Source organism: Uloborus diversus, chromosome 5 (assembly GCF_026930045.1).
Source record: "Uloborus diversus isolate 005 chromosome 5, Udiv.v.3.1, whole genome shotgun sequence".
Lineage (NCBI taxonomy): Eukaryota > Metazoa > Arthropoda > Arachnida > Araneae > Uloboridae > Uloborus > Uloborus diversus.
Window position 1 is genome coordinate 16,727,064 of NC_072735.1, and position 22,066 is coordinate 16,749,129.

The 22,066-nt window shown below is 30.9% G+C and overlaps 1 protein-coding gene across 1 annotated transcript in view; it reads right to left on the bottom strand.

Moving 5' to 3' along the window:
* Window positions 1-4,777: 4,777 nt before the first annotated feature.
* LOC129222372 (tyrosine-protein kinase Abl-like) overlaps window positions 4,778-22,066 on the bottom strand; it is a 40,043-nt gene continuing 22,754 nt past the window's right edge. Inside the window, exons 8-11 of the mRNA XM_054856868.1 lie at window positions 20,944-21,096; window positions 19,237-19,326; window positions 10,630-10,749; window positions 4,778-7,206 (exon numbers count right to left, since the gene is read on the bottom strand). Of these exons, the coding sequence (XP_054712843.1) occupies window positions 4,778-7,206; window positions 10,630-10,749; window positions 19,237-19,326; window positions 20,944-21,096 (2,792 nt within the window). The remainder of the gene's footprint in view (window positions 7,207-10,629; window positions 10,750-19,236; window positions 19,327-20,943; window positions 21,097-22,066) is intronic.

Sequence of the window (22,066 nt, forward strand, 5' to 3'; positions counted from 1 at the left end):
AGCATATCAGCAACTTTCTGAAGATTTTTGCCAAGAAACTGGAAGAACTTAAGACTGTTGGCTGAGCATACCTTGACTATTTTTTTATATAAAGGTTAAAGAAGTGGCAAACAAACAACAAGGGCACCCATATGCAAAATTTTAAAGGGGGGGGGGTGACTGTAGACCCCATAGAAGTTATTAAAGTTTATCATTTTTAATAAATTATTAATTAATGGCGGAGAAGAAATGCTTTTACATTTTTGCAAAGAAAAAGTACTAAAAGCAAGGAAATTCTTATTTCTAAGCGGGGGGGGGGGGGGGGGGCGGCTTGAGCCCCTTGCCCCCTATATGGGCGTTCTCAACAAATAATATTAACAGACACCCATGCATCCATTAAAAGTCGTAAACAAAGAAAATAATAAACTTCCTTGAAATCTTGTTTATTCAATTCGATTTTAGCATATACATCATTTCAGTAACAAACAATATGCATATTCATACCTAGGCACATAGTAGTATAAAAACGAAGATAAAAATATTGAAAAATTATTAAATAAAATTATATAAAAAAGTAATCACATTGTCTTAATTCGAAAAAAGGAAAGACATATCAAAAAATATTCAAAGCATAAAATTTTATACTCCAAACATCATAATAGAAGATTGTTTCTTGATAATGAAAATACTCGACTAGGATATTAGGGCATTTTAACTGTGAAAAGGATAAAAACGATTGTAAGAGCAAAAGTAATTTTTTCAGTACAAATTTACTTACATTTATTCATTAAATTATATATATATATATCATAATGCCCATGAAACAATATAAAAATAATTTTTTTGTGTCAACTCAAACTTTTTTTTTTTTAAATGTAAAACATAATCAAAATAACTTATAAAAACAGAAGTAGCTCATCAAAAAGAATACTAAAACCCTGCTATGGGAAGCATTTTAGGAGGTTAAATATCAGTTTAGATTGAAGAGAGATAAAGGGATAGAAAGAGTGACAGCAAAATTAAGTTATCCTTTGCATTTATAGTTAAGAAAAAAAAATGTACTATTAAAAAGTCAGAAAAATGTGCTTAATTTTTTGTATTAACCTTAAAAACTGATACATTTTTGCAGCATAATTTAATCTGACTGGGGCTGAACAATACAAAGTCTTTCTTTGAATGCAAAAAAAAAAAAAAAAAAAAAAAAAAAAAAAAAAATACAATTTTTAAAGTACATAAATGCATAACAGGAAAATAACAAACTGTTAGTGTAACATTTGGCTTAACAATAACTGCTCAAAAAAGTAATAATTAAATGTCAAATTTAAATTTCAAGATATATGTGCATATTTATACAGTTGATGCTTGGTTTTACGAACTATGGGTCCTCGAAAGGTGTTGATAAAGTTAAATGGAATTGTTTCAGTAAAATACATTTTAGGACTGGTAAGTTATTGGTAAAATCCCGAGTGTTTGTAAATGAAAGGTTCATAAAATCAAGCACCAACTGTATATACATATATACACAAGAACACATGCAAACTTGTGCAAGTAACATATAATTTTGTAACAATATGATTCAAGTAAAAAATATCTTATATTCCAACCTCAAGGTTGTACAATTTTGATAGAAGACTAGATGCACAACACTGTAATATTGATGTATTGATGTTTAATTATCTTTATGGGTCAACCAATTGCAGATTAGATTGCTGATCACATTATCACTACCTAGAGAGTCAAAATAAACAAGGTGTAATTTTTTTTTCTTGCAAAAAATTAAAGAACAAGTTGGCCACTACACTTCAGAAGTTCATAAAGAATGAATATTCTATCAAGATAAAAATATATTTCTTCATGGGGAGGGGAGGTTCACAGCACAAAATTCAGAATAATTTAACATCAAAGGTAAAAATAGCCAATTCAAAATGGAAATGTCAAAACTCCCTCCAACATCAAAATTTATCTTTCAGGTTCATATTTAACCATTATTATTGCTAAAACTATTGAAGAGTCATTTAGAGTTGAACTTAAAATTTCACTCTCTCTAACTGAAAAAAATGAAGTAAATAATATATCGCTTAATAATACATATTTTTCACAAATAAAGAAGAGAAATCAATCAGCAATACAAAGGTATTTTTCAACTGTAAAAAGTGCAGTATTAGTTTATTAATAAGTTATATTTTTAACAGAAAAAATCACTATGTACACATGGATATGCAAACATTCTACCTCCCTAATGACCAATTGAATGCAGGGTAACTACAAATGATAAATGATTCATTCATTTTCGAAACGATACATATCCAAAAGTATTGTGTGTACAATGATGAGGAATGCACGAAAATAATCACAAACTCATCTAGATTTGGAATTGTGTTAACCAGATGATAATACGAGTGTAGCCTGTTTCTTAAATGGTGACAAAACACAAGTTTTTTTCTGTGTGTTTTAGGTCATGATAGCGTCCAGCATTGTCCTGGTCCGTTGTCACTGTCGCATAGATGCTATCCTTGAGTTTTCTAACACTTTCTGCAGCGGGCTACATAAAGAAGGTTTATCATTGTGCCCCCAAAATACTGTAAGAACAGATGAACATCATGCACTGTAACACACACACAAAAAAAGGCTTTCTTTGTTTTATTGCAACTTTAAAAGTATTGCACTCATATTACCACCTGCTTCACGCAATCCCAAGTCTTGATGAGTTTGGTTGTTTTTGTACATATTCCTCATCCTTGTAGGTGCAATACTTTTCGATATTTTGCATTACGAAAACGAAAGTATCAATTGTAGTCACCCAGTGTAAACGGATCGAATGAAAATGAACAGAAAAAACTTTCTATTTCTTTAAGAAACTTCAGTCACTGCTCTTAACTCAACATACACAGGGACTCAACATAGGGGAAAAGCCTCTTCTCCTTTTGGAGAATTATGGAACTTGTTTTTATAAATAAAACTACAAAAACAATTGGAAGAAAATTATTGCTAGACAAAATCAAATCAAAATCAACTTAATATATTATGATTTAAAAATTATGTTGACAAATTTTAAGGAAAGCTTGAGTATTAAAAAAAAGGTAAAAAAAAAGGCACTCCTTAAAAAAAAAAAAAACCTGTGGACATCCCTTTTTTGAGCTTTGGGTATACTGCAGTGAACTGACTAATCTAAAGTGTGTGTGTATTTAAAGGGTTCCTGTGGCTTTTACATTTCAAGGCTTAAAAACATATTTTAATCAAAAATTAGAATGTTTTAATCATTTTTTTTGGATTATATTAAATCCCTTTAAATAGTTATAATTTTTTTAAAAAATTCTAATGTAATGGTTATTTTAACGAGAAAGTGCAATCCAGTGTTAAGAACAAAAATTTAGATCTAGGCATTAGAGTGGCAACAGAAGAGGTCTTTTAGGTGTTAAAATGAAAAATCTAGATGCCATTTTAAATAGATCAAACACATAAAATGAAAATATTTTAGATAACTCCGCTACATGGAAGAAAAATGTAGGATAGCACAAGATAATTTATATTCAAAAAACATCAAAATTGAAGAAATGTTTCAAACTGTTTCTAATTGCCAATCATAGGGAAAAACAGACAGGTAAAAAAAAGTACACGTTATTTAAAACTAGCATCAAATTTGATGCCTCGGTTTAGAAATCGGGAAGTGGAAATTAAATATTTGGTTGCATCATATAACCCTTTAGTTCTAACACTGATGCAACCACATGGTTCTTTAACACATTACTTTTGGCAGAAAAAATATTTTTAACACAAGGAAATCTGATTCACTTATATTGTGATCAGCAACTTAACCTACTTCTTAGTACTTTCCTTGTAGGGATCATTATTTTATTGACTCTTTTCCAGTTTTCCACATCCATATCAAGAGAGAAATATTGTCTCATTTGCTCCAAATGCTAAGGAAAACATAACCATAAAACCTTAGTTCATTATTTTATTGACTCTTTTCCAGTTTTCCACATCCAATCAAGAGAGAAATATTGTCTCATTTGCTCTAAATGGTAAAGAAAACATAACAACCATAAAACCTTAGTTCAGGAGAGAATTCACCTTCCTAAAAATGTTTTAAAGAAACAGTAGAGGGATAGAAGAAAACTATACATTTCATTATTTCTAATTGTAAAGGTGTAAGTAAAGAAGTGTTCAAGTTGAGGTATGCAAAAATGATGTGACACATTGCCACATCATTTTATTTTAATAATTATATTTTAGTAAATTTATTATGAAGAGGAAAAAATAGCTTGAAATCTTCTTGCATTCATGAATGAAAGATACTTCTTGGAATTTTGCAATTTACAAAATGTAAATAATTTTTAACCAATATAAGGGGTAAAAAGTAATAGCAACTCATCAAATTATATTTTGTCTCTGACAAAATATTTTCAAAAAAAGTATAAACTAATATTTTGGGGCTCTTTTATTGTAAATTTCAATGTAAGTGAAAAATTAAAAAAGTAAAACTAAAATAAATAAATAATATGTGAATAGGTTTCATCTTTATCTACAAATCATGGTGATTACATCACACAAGTGACTGGTCAAGTTAGAAGTGCACGTTCTTTTCCAGAAGAACCTATAAAATGGTCCTGAGACTGATTTTTGAAATCATACAACAAATTCAGCACATATAATTTCAGATAGATATATTTACAAATGAGCTAAGTACATTAACTAACATTATGTCACAATCAAACAATTCCAACTTGAATGCAGACTAGACATTTTTAGGTAAAAAACGATTGCACCAGATCATATATAGTTAAGTATGAAAATTTCACCTTTGAACGACGTTCATTAGGTCCCTAATTGTGCTATGTATTTCTGTTAATAGTTTCACATCACCTGAACTTTTGCTAGAATAAGATTGGAAATGTTCTTTTTGGTTCTCCAAAATGGAAATGAGTTCACGAAAATGGAACTGTTCTTGTGCTGGTACATTGGCAGTGTGGGTCCCACAAGTGGAACAAAAAAGATTTATCTTTTCCGAAAGCTGGATCACTTTGGTGCCGTTGCTGTGAGAGGAATTCCGCAATCGACCGATGATGTCTTCCATGCTTTTATGTATCTCCACGATGGAAGATCTACTCTGAGCATCATCCAGACAAATGCTTTCAACCTTGTTCATATTTTGAGTGTTCTGGTCAGAATTTTTGGCAGATTGCTTATTTTGTCCATTTGAAAGCCTTGGATCAAGTGGAGGGCTAGTGGGTGGTGAATTTCTGGAAGTCACTGAACCAGCATCCGGATTTAAGCCCTCGGGTGGAAGAGGAGGTGGGAAAAAGAGATTATCATTTTCTTCATGGGCATTGTTTACGTTTCTGAAATAATCATCCGAGCACTTTGAATCATTCTGAATGACTTTCATGCTTTTTGAATTTACGATTATTTTATCGGAAGAACTATCAAGTTCAGGGCTTTCATTTCCATCAGAATTATTGGCAACTTTATCATATATTGCAAAATCCCTCTCAAAATGTTTCTTTATGTTCTTGACGTTCCCAGCACTATGCCTCCTTCCACCAGAATCTGTAACAGAGAAAGGTTTATCGGAAACAAATGCATCACTTTTGCTGCGCTCATGCTTGAAATCTACATCAAGACTATCTGAGGATAAATCTTTTCGTAACAGAATTTTTGGATGAGCATGAGATTCCTTGGCATTTTTCACCCCATCATCATCAATAGCACCAATATCTTCAAGAGAGTTCTCAACATTTAACTTGGCAAATCCCGACACACAAACTTCCTCTTCAGCACCAATAGAATTTTGAAAGCCCTCGGGGGCTGGAATAACAACTTCCGATTGCGAAGTGAGTTCCAGCTCACTCACAGCATCGGGTAAAGGAACCTTGGCAAGATTTTCAAGACTTTCTGGAGAGCTTAAAGAATCATCGCTCTCAGTAAATATATTTTCATCTGATAAATCAGTCACAGGAGCTAGTTTGGAATTGCACTGATTCAGACTAAAATGATTTGATTTGACCTTATTAGTTCCATTATTTGGCATAAATTGAACACCATTTCCACCATTATTGCATTCCAAAGACTTTTGCTGATTAAAAGGAAGCTTGGAACCATCGCCTTTAGCATTCTGACTTCTATTTAAAGCAGGTTTATTGAAAGTTCGCTTCTTTAAATTTCGTTTATGCATATCACGATCCAATCTATCAGACTCAAAAACTAATGCACTGTTAGCAATGCAATTATTTGTAACAACATTTTCCCAAGATGCATGGTGAGTGGTATTGTTGACAAAAATATTTGAAACATTACCCAAGAGCTCCATTGGCTCTCGAATGCATGTTAGACTTTCTGATTTTTTCTCTGTCTTTTTGTTTTGAAAAAAGCGATCTGTTAGAATAGGCTTTCTGGACCTTAAATGATGAGATTCAGTTATGGAAAATGTTTCTAATACATCATTCATTTTATTATGAGTTAAATCAGATTTCTGTCTTAAGAAAAACCTATGTGCATTTCTGATGGATTTATTTTCCAAGCCATACCTCATTCCAGCTAAGTGCCTCGAGCTTGATATCTCTAATCGACTCAAGTTTGTCACAGAGCCAGTAACTCTGTGATCAACATGAACCTCTTCACTTATTTCTCGTAAGCACTCCAGCTCTCCTTCCATTACAGTTTCTGGCGGACAAGCAGTACCTTCATGTAATCCATGCTGTCTCAATGAATCCAGATATGCTCCAATACGAGCTCCCTTCGGCAAAGTTCCGTAGCGACTGATTGCTTTTTTGACGTTTTGGACTTCCAATGCAGCAACTTTAACTTTTTTAGTGTCATTTTTGCGGCTTCCATTGACATCTTTTGATTTTTGAGCTGCAAGAGAAGTTTGAGATCTGTTTTTCTTGGACTTTTTAAGCTGAATTGAAGAAGCATCAGAAGATGAAGCAGCGACGCCAGAGTCCTCCTTTTCAGACATCCTCTCATGAGAATCTCCTTTGCCCATCTTATTGCATAAAGGGTAGTCCTCAACACCAGCATCAAATTTGGTATCTGGAGACTCCCTGAAAAACATGGTATCTTCAACTTGATCCAAACCATCAGGAAACGAATTTTCTTTGAAGGAACTAGCTCTCTTTGGAGGAGGGGCAGGCACATGCTTATAACGAGGACTAGATCTGCTAAGTTGTACAAACACAGATTTTACAGAAAATATACCTTGGCTCTCCGATACCATAACGTTGTTATCTATAAAAAAAAGAGAAAATCAAAAATTATGTGAAAAAAGTAAAATAGTGTAGATTATAAATACTTGATATTTTTTAAACCTGTCTGCAGCAACAAAAAATTATTTTCAAGAATAGAGATTTTTTAAAACAAAATTTAATACAGTTTAAATAGAATTTTCAAAGACATAACAACCTCCTCAAATATTCTTTAATTATTCTTTAACAAATAAATAAACACTGAGATATTGCAATGCACCTTTACCTAAAATTCCAAAATTTTACATTCAGATTAATGCAGTGGCGCACACAAGGGAGGGGTCCAGGGGGTCCGGACCCCTCCCATAGGTCTTGCATTTTTTTTTTCTGATTGAATACGATTCTATGTATTTTGTACGTCGAATAATTTCAAACAATTTCTGTATAAAAAGTGGAAAAATAAAATCCTCGTGTTAAAAGATTTTTTTTAAATATTGTAAACTTTTCCTAATAAGAAGCGGAATGGTGATTATAAATGAATACACTGTAATTATCATGTTTTTAGTTTTGTAACAACAGAATAAAATGAGATTCTGAAAACTTGAATCCATTTTTTTTTTCATTATGAGAAAATTAAAGCGTAAATTATTTTGCTTTCAGGTACTTTATTCAAGTGTATTTCCTTAAATAATGCTAATTATTCATTCAATAGTTTATTTTTTACTGTTTTTCGTTCTCGGGAATATATAAAATCATAGTCGCTATATTTGACGACGTACTGGGGAATGATATAATAATAAGGCTTTCGACCTTGGACCCTCCCCTTGAAAAATTCCTGCGTGCGCCACTGGATTAATGCAATAATTTACAACCAAGTTTACGTATAATGCAAACAAAATTATAATTCAGATATTTTTCTCAAAATCGGTAATGATAACTTTATGACATTGAAAAATCAATTATATTACAACAGAAAAACTTAAGTTACTACAGAAACATAACCTGATTCAAATAAAAAACACTATAGTTGGGGGAAACTTGACCTGGTATTGTCGTAATGCTATGCTGCCTTCACAGGATCTGTGTTTGCCTTCGCAATGCTGCCAGGTTAAGTTTACCCCAACTATAGTTGCATGGCTAAAAAAGCAAACTTGATGCAAAAGGATTGCTTGAATACTGCAATGCACTGAATTCAGACATGGCATTAGCATAAAAATTAAAATCAAATAAGTGATATTCACTAGCAGCTGTTGAATACCAATGTTTTAGCATATAGTCAAAAGGTTACTTGACTTTGAAAGCTAAATCATATTCTTTTATTTGGCACATAATTTTGCTTTCTACTTCTTTTTTTTCCTTCATTTTTTACAGAATAAAAATGTTTTCAACCAAAAAGTTACAGAACCCATAAAAAATACTGTTAAACACTTAGTGCTAATTGAAGTTCCACTGCTTGAGCTTAAATTTGCATTGAAATGAAAAAAGATGTGCAGACAATTTTTACGCCAAGCATCTTTCATTCTGTTTTAATTTTTATTAAAAGAGCAAGTAGAAACAAAGTGGAACAAACATGATACATGGCCAGTCTCCTTATTTAACAATGTATTTTGCATTAATACGAACATCCCCGCATTGAGCAACACCCTTCTGCAAAAGTATAGTACGCTACTGCAGCTATGACACAAATACCAAAAAAAAATCATACTTGCTGCTAGCTTAGGCAATTTACAACATATTTTACGAACTAAATTACAACACCTGAAATGAATCAGGGTTATGCATCATCATTACTTTTTTTCTGGAAATGGGTGCCTACTATGAGGTGTGTTTTATCAGTTGAAAAATATATTTAATTGGAAAAATTTATTTCAAACAAAGCAATAAATTCTATTCAAAATCATTTTCAGAAGATGGAGAAAAAGCAGCGCTCCCATTCAAATTTTAAATAGAAACTTAACCCTTGAAACTACAGCACACAAACATGACACAACATTTTTTTCATATCAAGTACAATTAAATTTAACTGCAATCAGAATGTTCATGACCTTCTTTCATGTTTGCTTTTTGAAGTTCCTTTAATTTCCTCAAGGTTTATCCTTTCTGAATAAAATTTTTTTGAAGATTTACGAGTTTTGATATAGATTTTCATGTATAGTCATTTTGGTTACCCCTATTTATTGCCTATTTTATCATTAGTTCCTCTCGTGCTGCTTCTGGTTTAAGTAAGTTTGTAGATTTGTTTTTGCTTGGTTCATTTGGGAGAAGACTTTTCACGAGTTGAAGGAAGGGGGGCAGAAATATTAAACTATTCATGAAGGTAGAAAAAACTTCAAAATAAGTTTTTTTAAATTCAATGTTTACTCAAACTTAAAATCTAAATAATATTCAGGTAACAAGAGCAGGTCGAATACTCATTTCAAGAAATGAGGATACGAAATTCCTTTCACAAGTCTTTGCAAATGAGAACTATAGGTCCTACTGTTGTATTAGTATTCGGATTTGTGTGAATTTTCATAGCATCTCAGCTTGAGCTACATCAATAAAACATTTAAATAACAATGAATAAACCAAAAAAAAAAAAAAAAATCTATATTTTTTAAATATAAAAAGTACAACATTTTTGCTGGGGGAAAAAAAAACAGTGAAGAAGTTAATCAACTAAGCATAGCAATATTTTTTTTTCAATGTTGAGTCACAGGATATTACTCTAAGTTTTGTAACTATTAAATTTCAGCATTATCAATAAAATTCAGTATACTGGCAATTAATCGCCCACCTGTTAAATTGTCAAGTACCCCAATTGGTATTCATAGCATGTGCTGAATACCACTGCTTGAATATCTAAAATAAAATGTTTGCCTATTGTCACGCCGCTCATTAAAGCAAATGAGTATGAAGAAAATCATTAGTTTTAAAAATTCATAAAATGAAACTAGCTATTCATTTTCTTATTATCAGTCTTCCTTTCGTAATTCGGAATGATAAGATTAGTTCTTACTGTTGATACCTGGACCTCAAAATCAAATAATCAAAGCATGGTAACAAAATCAGGGTCAAAGTTTATGCTACTTGTAATCGGTAGCAGGCTTTAGGAATAATCTAGGTTTTAACAGGCGTACTACTACCTGAAGTCGGGATGCGTGGTGAGTAGGTCTCCATCTACCATCTTCCCTTAATAACTTTATCTTTTAAATGTCCAAATGAACCTGATATACACAATATTCTACATTATGTGCCCCTGCCTTTTGTTAAGTAAAAATCTACTTAAACAATAGATAAACTGCTTTGCCTCTTTAATTCCACCCCACTTCTAATTGAACATTTCGCCTTTCGCCGCTATACAATTCTGAGACAGTTATGAGTGAAGGGAGGGTTGTGACAGTAACACTGACCTTCATATCAGAAATATTATGAAATAAAATACATTTCTTAATCTGAAAGTAATCAAAGTAAATTTTAATCTTACCAAGCTCAGATCCAATATTTTGGCAAGACTTTTCATTGAATGTATGAGATTTTGATGATGATATACTTCCTGATTTACCCAACCCAGATGGTAACTTTTTTTCCAGTTGTTTTTCAACCTCTAAAAAGGAAATCAATTTTATATCCATTAAAATAAATTTCTTTCCAAACATTCTTAAAAATATAATAAATAAAATAAATAACAGGGTTTGTACACGTTTCTTTAAAACAAAAGGACCAAAAAAATCCAAAAAATAAGGACCTCTGAATAGAATTAATTAAATTGGCACACACAATTTCAAATTCAGTTTATTAGAGGATAATGAATAATTTAGAACATAAAAGAAACAATAAAAATAATAAAAACAAAAATTCCTAAAAATGTCACATAATAAAATGATAGAGGGGAAAAAACAAAAACTAACAATCAAATTAAATATAGTTAAGTCAGACCAAACAACGTAAGTAGAAGTATTTTAATTCCAAACTTGTTTCCTTTAATTTTACATCCAAGGAATTCATTTCTATTTCTTTTTCGGTTAGTGTTTTCCTTAGTTCATGCTATTGAATGAACAAGTTAATGTCCTTTGATTTTTCAGCCTCATCTGCCAAATGATATGCTTTTGCCATCAAACCAATGCTTTTGCATTGGTTTCCTTTTCTTTTTGGAGAAAAATTTTCTTCTTTTTTAAAAAACTTACTTCTTCTTCTAATGATTTACATTTATCTTGTTTTGTTTCATTCTTTTCCTTAGATTTTTCATTTTACAAATACTGGGTGTATTTTGCTCTAGCGGATGTAGCAACTGTCCTCCTTTCTTTGGTTATTTGTATGTCATTAACTGACCCAGATAATTTGATAAATTCATTAATTACATGCTGAGAAATGTGTCAGCAGCAATCAGCGATTGCAGTTCAGTTTTCATATCAGTTGTTTAAGATAGACCAATAATATTGGATTTGGCTGTTGCCCTGATGGATGTGGATTCCTAGAGCGGGAGCCAAGATGGGGCTGCATTCGTCCCCTCCCCTCTTCTGTAATATCCCCCCGCCCCCTAAATGAGGTGTGGGATTAATAAAGCTGCTGCCAAGTTGAAACAGAGCACTTGCTACCACTTGACTTTCCACCAACAACTGTAATCTTGCTTTGAAGAGATTGCCAAGGCAATTAAATTTGTTAAAATACTGCTGCTTGCCCTCCACAGTTTGGGTGATGAAGCAAGTCGCAAGTGATCTATTAGAAAAATGAAAATCTGATTTTTTAAAATAATGGCAGAGTAAAAATAAGGACTTGGGGCATTAAAATAAGGACTTGTAATCACTTATAAGGCAAAATATAAAAGTAAGGACTTGTAAGTACTTGTAAGGACTCGTATGAACTCTGAATAAGTACAGCTAAAGGAATAATTAATAAAAGGAAAGAATATACTGTCAGCAAATATAGATAAGTGTCAAATAAATTTCTTATTGAATTTAAGGTTTTTAATAGTATTAAAAAAAGGATCTGAAGCAGTTAATGTATTTATTTATTACTATTAGTATTATCTTTTTTTTTTGAATTTAAATACATTAACAATTTAAGCACCAAAAAGAAGACTAAATAATTCTGATGATAAAAGTGATGCAAATTGAAAAGGAATTTTACAACTGAAATAAATATGTGTATAATTTATTTTGGTTAATTAAGAGCTCTGCTGTTACTTTCTTCTTAACAGCCAACTGTTTCGAGGCAATAGAATAAATTTCTTATGACATACATTTTTAAGGGAAAAAAGTTGGTTTTTGCTACTGTTAACAGGCAAATGATAGAGAAATGACTGACTAGTTGGCAATAGGGCTGATCATTCTCAGTGGACTGATATTTTATGCATTGTTCCACAGTGTTCAGTTTTAGGAATAGTGCTGCTTATTATTTTCGGAAAGCTTTCTACGGCTATCAGTAGTTTGAAGATGTCAAAATTATGGGGGTGATTAACAAGGAAGAATAAGTGAAAATTTCTCAAGACAACTAGGTCATATTTTTAAGCTTTAAAATACTTGTACAAAAACAACTTTAATCATGTAGTACCAAACTTCACCATAGTTTTAATAATTATTTTGATTGAACTTCAATCATTACTAGAGCAGAACGATCAATCTCAAAGTTAAAACAGATAAAAGGAGATCAGTAATGATTTGCTTTGCTCTTATTTTTCATACTCAGCACTGACCTCTCTTGCAAGCTATGTATCTTCCTTGGTTTTTTCCTTTTAAATAGACAATTCTGCAATGTAAAAAGCTTGAAAAATTGCTTCATAACTTCATATTCATATTTGCTAAGTTGGTAAATTAAGATTTTCAAATGCAAACAATTTAAAACATCATATTTTATTATGTATATCATGTTTCCTAAAACTGCCATCTTCCCAAGCACCACCAACCTATCCACAAATGAGCGAGCTTCATAGACGCAGATGCAATAAAATAACAAAAAAAATTTAAAAAATATAAAAAGAATTTATACATAGCAGAGAAAAAAACAAGTAAAATAAGTAACTTTTATGTCTAATCTGCAAAATTTGGAACTTATGTATGCTTTAGAATTCAAAATTCATGATCAATTTTCAGTTTCCATGATATTTAAGCAGGGCCGGATTTGGAAGTGTGGAGGCCCCGGGGCAACGAAGGAGTGGAGGCCCCTAATCAAGGTTCGAAAAGATCATATTTTCGAAAATATCCGATACTTTGATATATATCTGAATATATATATATATATATATATATATATATAAACACTATCATATATTGTATTTACAATCTGGACCAGTGGTTGGAAGTAGCGCGCTACAAGTAGCGACGCTACTGTAGTAGCTACATTTTTTAGTAGTTTGTAGTGTAGCGCACTACTTTTGAAAAAAAGTAGAGTAGCGAGTAGTTTGCTACAAAAAAAAAGTAGTTTGTAGCGATTTTTGAAAACTACTTTTGAATAAAGTTTCAAAAAAAAAAACAAAAAACCGACGTTTCAAACAATCTGACTGCTGCAAGTCTTACGCGAGTAAAACTTGCATCAATCAGATTCGTAAGACTCTGAAAAATACGAGCAGCATGGCTTAGAAAGAAAAGAATAATAACTACCAAATAGCATCACGTTTGTGTTTTCTGTCAGCAGAGAATGTCCCGTGGATAAACATTTTAGATGTCAATAAGATTATTGTGTCAATATCCTCCTAATATGGAAGCTACTGTAAATGTTATAGAAGAGGATGACATTGAACTGCCTTTTTGGCCGGCTAACAATTAATATTACAGTGTAATAAAAATGTATGATATCGGAAATGCTTCCGTTTCAAGCAAAATTTGCCCGTTTAGCTAAAATATATGAATGTCATCCGCATTTACTATCGATACTTACGTGAGGGATGAGTTCCAAGACGTAGGTTGACATTTCGCGTTAAGGAAAAGAGAATCTATACGATTTTTTTTAATGAACTTACCAATAATTTTAGACATTTGTAAACACCCCTAAAACTATTTTAGCCCATTGCTTAAATTCATTTTTCCAAATTTAAACGTAGAGAACTGACATTTTACTGTATTTAAAAAGAAACTGTTATTAGATAAAAATATGGTTAGGGTATACAAAATCAATGGGAGAGAATGGCATAAAATGAAACAGTATGGTACGTATAGTATGTGCAATAATAAAATGCAGCACTACAGTAGTACTATATAGTATATACAGTAATTATATTCGACGCACTTTTTACTTATTCAAGAATATCGAAAATCTTTTAATTTCTTTAGTTGTCAGGAACTTTCTATTATTCCTCTTCAAATTTTAGATTAACAGCCCGCTTATGTGAAATAATGTTTCATCAACTTCATAATTAGAATGAAAAATATGCTGAGAGGCGATTTGTAAATTAACAAAGCGATGTTTCGACTAGTACAATGTGGGGTACTTTTTCAGTGATGCTGAAAGGAAAGTCCAATCACGAAACTAATATTTAGTACCCAATAAAAGAAGGTGATAAGGTGATACCTACGCCTTGCGATTTCCTTCCCAAAATTTTCGTGTTACGAGGTGAGGAATTCGCGTTAGCTCCAAAATTCGTTATTCGAGTAAAGCTCGCTATTTAGCCATTTCTCGTGTCGTCACTTGACAGCATATTAGAGAAACATAGCATACAATTTGAAGTTAAAATATTGGAAATTTTCTGAAATATGAAAAGTTAAAACCAATTTATTTTTCACTTCGCATGCGCGAAAGATAGCAATTTATAACTTTCATAATTGGAAGCCCAAATACATTCTACAACTTGTAAAAAAAATCCTACCGTGGTATCTTTAAAATGTAAAAAGTTATCAGCGATCTAATGAGCCGAATTTTAATATTTCTTAGCTAGACGACGAATCGTGAGGGAACGTTCGCAAATAATCCATTCTGATCATAAATAACTCTGCAACGATAACAGGAAAGTGTTGCCAGTTTGCAAACGACCCCTTACCTTTCATCGCCTACCCAAGAATTATAGAAATTCGGCTCATTAGATTGCTGATAACTTTTTGAATTTTAAAGATATTGAGGTGGATTTTTTTATGAGCTGTAGGATACATCTAAGCTTTGAGTTATGAAAGTTATAAATTTCTATCTTTCGCGCATGCGCAGTGAATTAAACGTTCACTGCGCATGCTCGAACGTGATTAATTGCTTTAAATGTTCATATTTCATTAAATTTTCAATATTTCAACCTCAAATTTTATTCTTTTATTTCTCTAATATGCTGTCAAATATTCTGAAAATTAAGTAACGTTTGACTAAAAACTCTGCGTTATGAGAGCCAAAAACTTTCAAGAACAATTTTGCATTTTTGAAAAAAATGCTTGTATCTCCGTGGGAGATACTTTCAAGAAAATGTAAAAATAAATTTTTGATAGTTTTAAAACTTATTTCTGAAATTTATAGCTTATTCCCACTTATTTACAATGAAAAATAATTAAAAACTTTTTTTTGTTCCCTCAACTTGTTGCTGGTCACCTAAATGAATAGTGGACTTAGCTTTTATTGGAAAACGACAGTTGGAGTACACGTTTTTTGTGAAATAAATTACAGAGAAGTTGGTCTTTTATTTCTCCATATATCCGTAAAAATGTAAATTTTTAAAAGTATCCCCATACTTTTGGTCTAACTGTAGTGTATGTATATCTATATGAAATGGTAATCAAATTATGACTGCATCTATTTACATTTTCAAGTAGCCGAGTAGCACTTCTTGAATGAAATATTCACTGTCAGAAAAAGATTAAAAACTTGAATGTTGATTTCCTTCAACTTTTTAAATCCTTTCTTGCAGTGGATATTCGTAAAAATCGTAAAAAAATGTTTGGAATGGCTCAGTAAAGGAATGAAACAATAAATAATTCTTAGTCCATGTTCAAGTGAACAAATTTATTAATCTAAACCATTTTTCTAATTTTTTTGTGCAATCTTCAAACGGTGTGTATGTGTATGCTCTTTATTTATTTGTTTAAAAGTAGCGAAGTAGCGACTACTTTTCAAAAGTAGCTTGTAGTTGCTACATTTTGAAAAACGTAGTTGTAGTTGTAGTTAACTACATTTGTAATAAAGTAGTTGTAGTTGTAGTTCGCTACAAAAAGAAAGTAGTTTTTCCAACCACTGATCTGGACAAGTCAACCAAAATGAACTTCACTACTCAGTTCAATAGGCGCCACAGGCTGCTCTATGATACTGGTAGTTTGCCACAGGCTGCTCTATGATAATTTTCTTTAGATAAAACTTGTATTTTTCGTTTTAAAAAGTTCAATGTTTGTATTTCATGTCATGCTGATATTCTGGACTTTCAGTAACCCACTTGCTTGTTTTGTCAGATGTCGGGGACTAGTGCTGCTTTTTTAGGCACATTTCGCCAGCAGCACTCACGAAACATCTCATGGTTTTTCCCGACCCTTGGGGAGTACCCCCTGATGAGGCCCCAGGGATTTTTTTGGATTTTGGATTTTTTCATTTTCACTTCTTTTAAAAGATTTTTTCGTTCTTGTTCAATCCTTATATTGCTATCAAATATATATATATAATAATAATAAAAGTGAAAAATATTGAAAAGACCACACCAAGAGCCCATAGATGCGCAACGCAGCAAAACTAAAAAGCCAAGTAAATATAAAATTAAGCAAACAGAATTACAAATATTAAACAGATTATAAATAACAAATGATGATAAAAAGGAAAAATGCAAACAGCTATTAAGTAGGAATAGATAAAGAGTGAATCCAGAGCTCATCAGCCGTGGAGGATTCATTAATTATGGTCAAAAGACCAAAATTTTAACTATAAACTAGAAGAGAATGTTTAAGCTCCAGTACATGTAATATAGAGTAACAATGGGCAAACGCACCACTTGCTAAGCTAAAAACAATAAACTAGAGCAAACTATAAACTTTTAGTTTTAGGTTTGAGCTCTAGTTTATTGTTTTTAGCTTAGCAAGTGGTGCGTTTGCCCATTGCTACTCTATATTACATGTACTGGAGCTTAAACATTCTCTTCTAGTTTATAGTTAAAATTTTGGTCTTTTGACCATAATTAATGAATCCTCCACGGCTGATGAGCTCTGGATTTACTCTTTATCTATTCCTACTTAATAGCTGTTTGTATTTTTCCTTTTTATCATCTTTTGTTATTTATAATCTGTTTAATATTTGGAATTCTGTTTGCTTAATTATATATATATATATATATATATATATATATATATATATATATATATATATATATATATATATATATATATATCAGATATTTTCGATTAGCACAATTGCTGAAAATTGTGTACTAGTAAATTTCTACATTAGGTTCTCAACTGTATAATATAACATCAGAAAATATAGTGCAATTATTATGAAAAAAAAAATATTTACAATGATTTTTATACATAATGCCCACAATATTATAAAATATGTGGATAGTGGAAGTCAGGGCTGGATTTGGAAGTGTGGAGGCCCCAGGGCAACGAAGGAGTGAAGGCCCCTAATCAGGGTTCAAAGAGATCATATTTTTGAAAATATCCGAAACTTTGATATATATATCCAAACATTTTGATATATATGGGTATATCAGATATTTTCAATCTGCACTTTAACAGTAAATACATCCTGAAGTTACTGCTATTTATTTTTTATATTATTATTATAATTTAGAGCCTTAAAATTACTGTTTCTTATTTATATCTAAACATACATTTCATTTTAAAAGTTATGTACTTTTAAGGTTATTTTCATATGATATTTACAATCATTAGCGAAATCTGATAACTTAATGTTATAAAAATAAAACACATATATGTATTGATATTGATTGGTTATTAGGTTGGATGTTGAACATTATATTTATACATGCTTTGTAAAACTGACATATACTTTGACTCATAAGTACAAATTACAAATTAAATGAATAAAAATATATACATATATCACCACTGAAATGCTCGATCAAATAAAAAATTGATAGTAAATGGATACTTGCAATCAGGGCTTTCTGATATATCAATAATAATATTATTTTTGTGCAAGCATTCTATGTAGAAATACAAAAAAAAAAAAAAGTCTGGGAGAAAAAACTTAAAATTTGCTGATCCGTGAAAGTTAGGATATTTTGTGAAAAATTTATTGTGGGGGCCATTTTGTTGTGGAGGCCCTGGGGCAGTAACTCTGCCTGTCCTCCCCTAAATGCCTCCCTGTATTTAAGCATTTTTTGCTAAAAGTTATGACTTTCAATGACAATAACCACAATGGCCAAAATCAATGAGTGCAGAAGTCGTATAAAATATAGTTTGCTCAAAGTTGCAAAAACCCTGAGGTCCTTCCTATCTGCAGGGATACGAGTATTGTTAGAGAAAACTGTTCCCTCTCAACTTCGGCAAATACCCCAGAAGCGTTTTATATCTCATGAGTGTTTCCGGATTAAATATAATAGCCAAACATATTGTATTTCATTGTGCTGATAGAAATAAATCAGTGTGCTGATGAAATAATTGTGCTGATTTATTTCAATTAGCAGTTTTGCTCAGTTAATGTATGTTTCAAAACATAAATTCATTAGACTCAACTGTGTACTTGTGTATTAATACCAATGATGAGCAGAATATATATTCTTTAAAAAAAAACTATTAAGCATAATCACCTGAATTATTGAATTTAAAGTAACTCCCAACACACAAATGCATTAACTTTCAAATGAGTGCAGAAAAACAACATAGAAAAATGTATTGAAGTAAAATCTTAGTTTTTTTAATAGGCTAAAATAAAGCCTTTGGAGGAAAAAAAAAAAAAAAAAAAAGGAGCAGATTATTGAAGAATCAGGTTTACAAGGTGCATTTGGTTTTTTGAAATCAGAAAGTAGTTTTTGACGTGCCAAGGGTATATAATACTGGTTTTACCTTTCAAAAATTCGTCAAAAACCCTTAGGGGTGAATGAGAGTTTGCTGAAAAAACATATGAAGTATGAACTAGTAATAATTGTCATAAATTATGATAAAATTTAATTTTAGAATGTGTAATTAGCAATACTTTTATTAAGGTAAACTGATAGAATTCAAATCTTAAAACTACTTACCTTCAATGATATTAGAATTATGAAACATATTTTCTAAAATTTCATGAATATCTTTAAATGTTGGTCTTTCATTAGGTTCCCACAGCCAACCTTAAAAATAAATATGTTAGAACAGTCATAATATAAAAACCTTTATAAAATAAAAACCTAAGTTAATAAACATCCAGTTTTCCTCACAAAACTTAGCTTATGAATAATTTCTGTTAAAAAATACACACACAATTTGATTGACTAAAGAAAGCATTCACATTTTAAACATGAAAATATTTTCAGAAAGATAAAATAAAATACTCCTAGTGTCTTATTGTCTCAAAAGTAGGGAGTGAATATTTAAATGAGAGTAAATGCAGCTGTTAGTAGTCACATAGCATAAAATTAAGATCATCAATCAAAATCAAAAGTTTCATCATATTTTGCCTTTTTTTTGACAAAATCCTTCAATTTTACTTCAATTTCAATCCTAAAAATTAGAGATCACAACTAATTTTCTAATTTAATATTTGAAGAAAAATAAATAAATAAACAAAATTTATTGCTCAATTTAATACGCTACTCTCCTCCCCCCTTTTTTTAAATAGCAAATGCTATGTTCTACATTTATTTACTTTTGCTACACAATTTTATTAACCGTTTAAATGACCAAACAAGGTTCATACTTATAGGAGAATAGTAATGAATGGGACAAAGTTTGAAAGAGTCATTACTAAGTTTTCAATAATAAAATTACTTCATAAAAATATTGCCCTTTGGTATCAACAATGCTTTTAATCATCCATATAACTTGACAGTACTATTTTTGTTCATTGAAGTAAAGCCATGTTTGTCAATAAATCCATTTTTCTGAATCGGATACTTCAGCTGGCCACATGGGATCAGTTTTGCGATCTGTATGTTAGGCATCACTGTTTGACTATTGGAATCCTCCTATTTCTATGACTAAAGTCCTTACTTTCTAAAGCTTTCAATTAATTAAGATAAACTCTGATAAATTTAATGTTTTTTTTACAAGTGGTTGAAATAAACTCGGATGTAATTGAATAATTGAATTACATTTTTTGAATGGGTGTAGGAAAATCAAGAACATGCAAGTCTACTACTACACAATATAACATGTAAGAAGTGCTGAAAATAATGTTGAATTACAAAATTAGTGATGTCCCAGTAATAAAATCACATTACAAAAAAAGACAGGCCGCTGGAACAGAAGCAGAAGCAATAGGATTCCTAAACTCAGATTTGTTTACGGGATTGTTCAGTTTTCGAGTATTAACAGCTTTTACATGCACTATTGTTAAATCACTCAAAATTTCTAATGCTCTTTTAGCTGCTGTTACTTTATTGCTGCCCAAGACATTTTTCCATGACTTTTCCAGGTCTGAAATTTGTTTATCATTTTTCCATGACTTTTCAGGATTTCCATGACCCGTACGAGCCTTCACCAAAAGTGTTCATAAACTGCAAGTTCATAAAATCTAATGTTCCAATGAAAGACATTTTGGGGGGTTAGTAAGCTGTTCCTCAAATTGTGAGTGTTCGAGAAATAGCGGTTCATAAAAGTGAACGTTAACTGTATTATTAGGGGACAAATTAAATTTATAAAACTAATTAAGAGTGAACAGAGGCAGATATAATTATCATTAAAGAAAAAAAAATATCTTTTAAGTTTTTAAGAGGTATTCAGTCCAATGTTACTTTAAATATCCTTACAATCTTTCATAAGTTCATAAATGCGGGAAGGACAACCAGATGGACATTCCATTCGATAACCAGATTCTAACATATGGTAGACATCAGTCAACTCCACTCCTGGATACGGGGACATACCATATGTTGCAATCTCCCACAAAAGGATTCCAAATGCTGAAATCAAGTAAAATGTGTATTAATAAAAAGTGGAATAAAAAAGATTTTATTAAAAAAATCTTATTGGTCTTTAAGGGTACAATGGAATTTAAAAGGGCTATGTTCACTTTTTATAAAAACTGAAGCTTTCCATTTTTCAGAAGAATAGTTCATCTGGAGTTTTTAATTTGATTTACAAAAAAAAAAAAAAAAAAAATAAATAAATAAATAAAAAACAATAAAAAAAAAACAATTAGTGTTTTATATTTTTCAATGATAATTTTTGTAAGCATTTTTTTGCAAAAGGTGATGTATGTATGTATTGAAGGGTAAAAAAAAAACACAACCTAAAGCATTAAATGAATTAAAAAATGAAATGATCTAGTAAACTAAAAGCATTTAATGATAATGACTTTGATTTTAAGTATTTTTCTGAAATTTAAAAAAAAAGAATGCAAACATATTCTGGAAGAAATTAGGAAACTAAACTAAAAAAATAAAAAACTCTCCAATTAATAACATACAAACAGGTATGCATTGCAGATTAATAGAAGGGAAAAAAGAAAAGTAAAATCATGAATTTATACAAAGATGAAAATATTCACAAGAACTACTTTAAAGTCCATTTATTTATTCAAACCATACTCACACTGCTACACACACCATCATTAAACATTACATTTATTACTAATAAAATAAACTATGAAATAAAAATTTTCCAAAGAGCTTATTTTTAATCCAATGCACTACATAAAAATTATTCATAGAAGCTCAACATAGATGAACTTCAATTGCTCAGAATTTTTGGTACTTTTAACGGTATTTTCAAGTATTTCTTGAGTGCATGTGATAAAAAACATTTGATGCCATTGCGATTTTACAACTAAAGTAAAAAAAAAATTATACTGATTAAAAAAAACCATTGCGATTATGAGCTGGAGATCATGATGGGAAAAAATACTTAATGAAAATGGGCATGCGTGTTGAA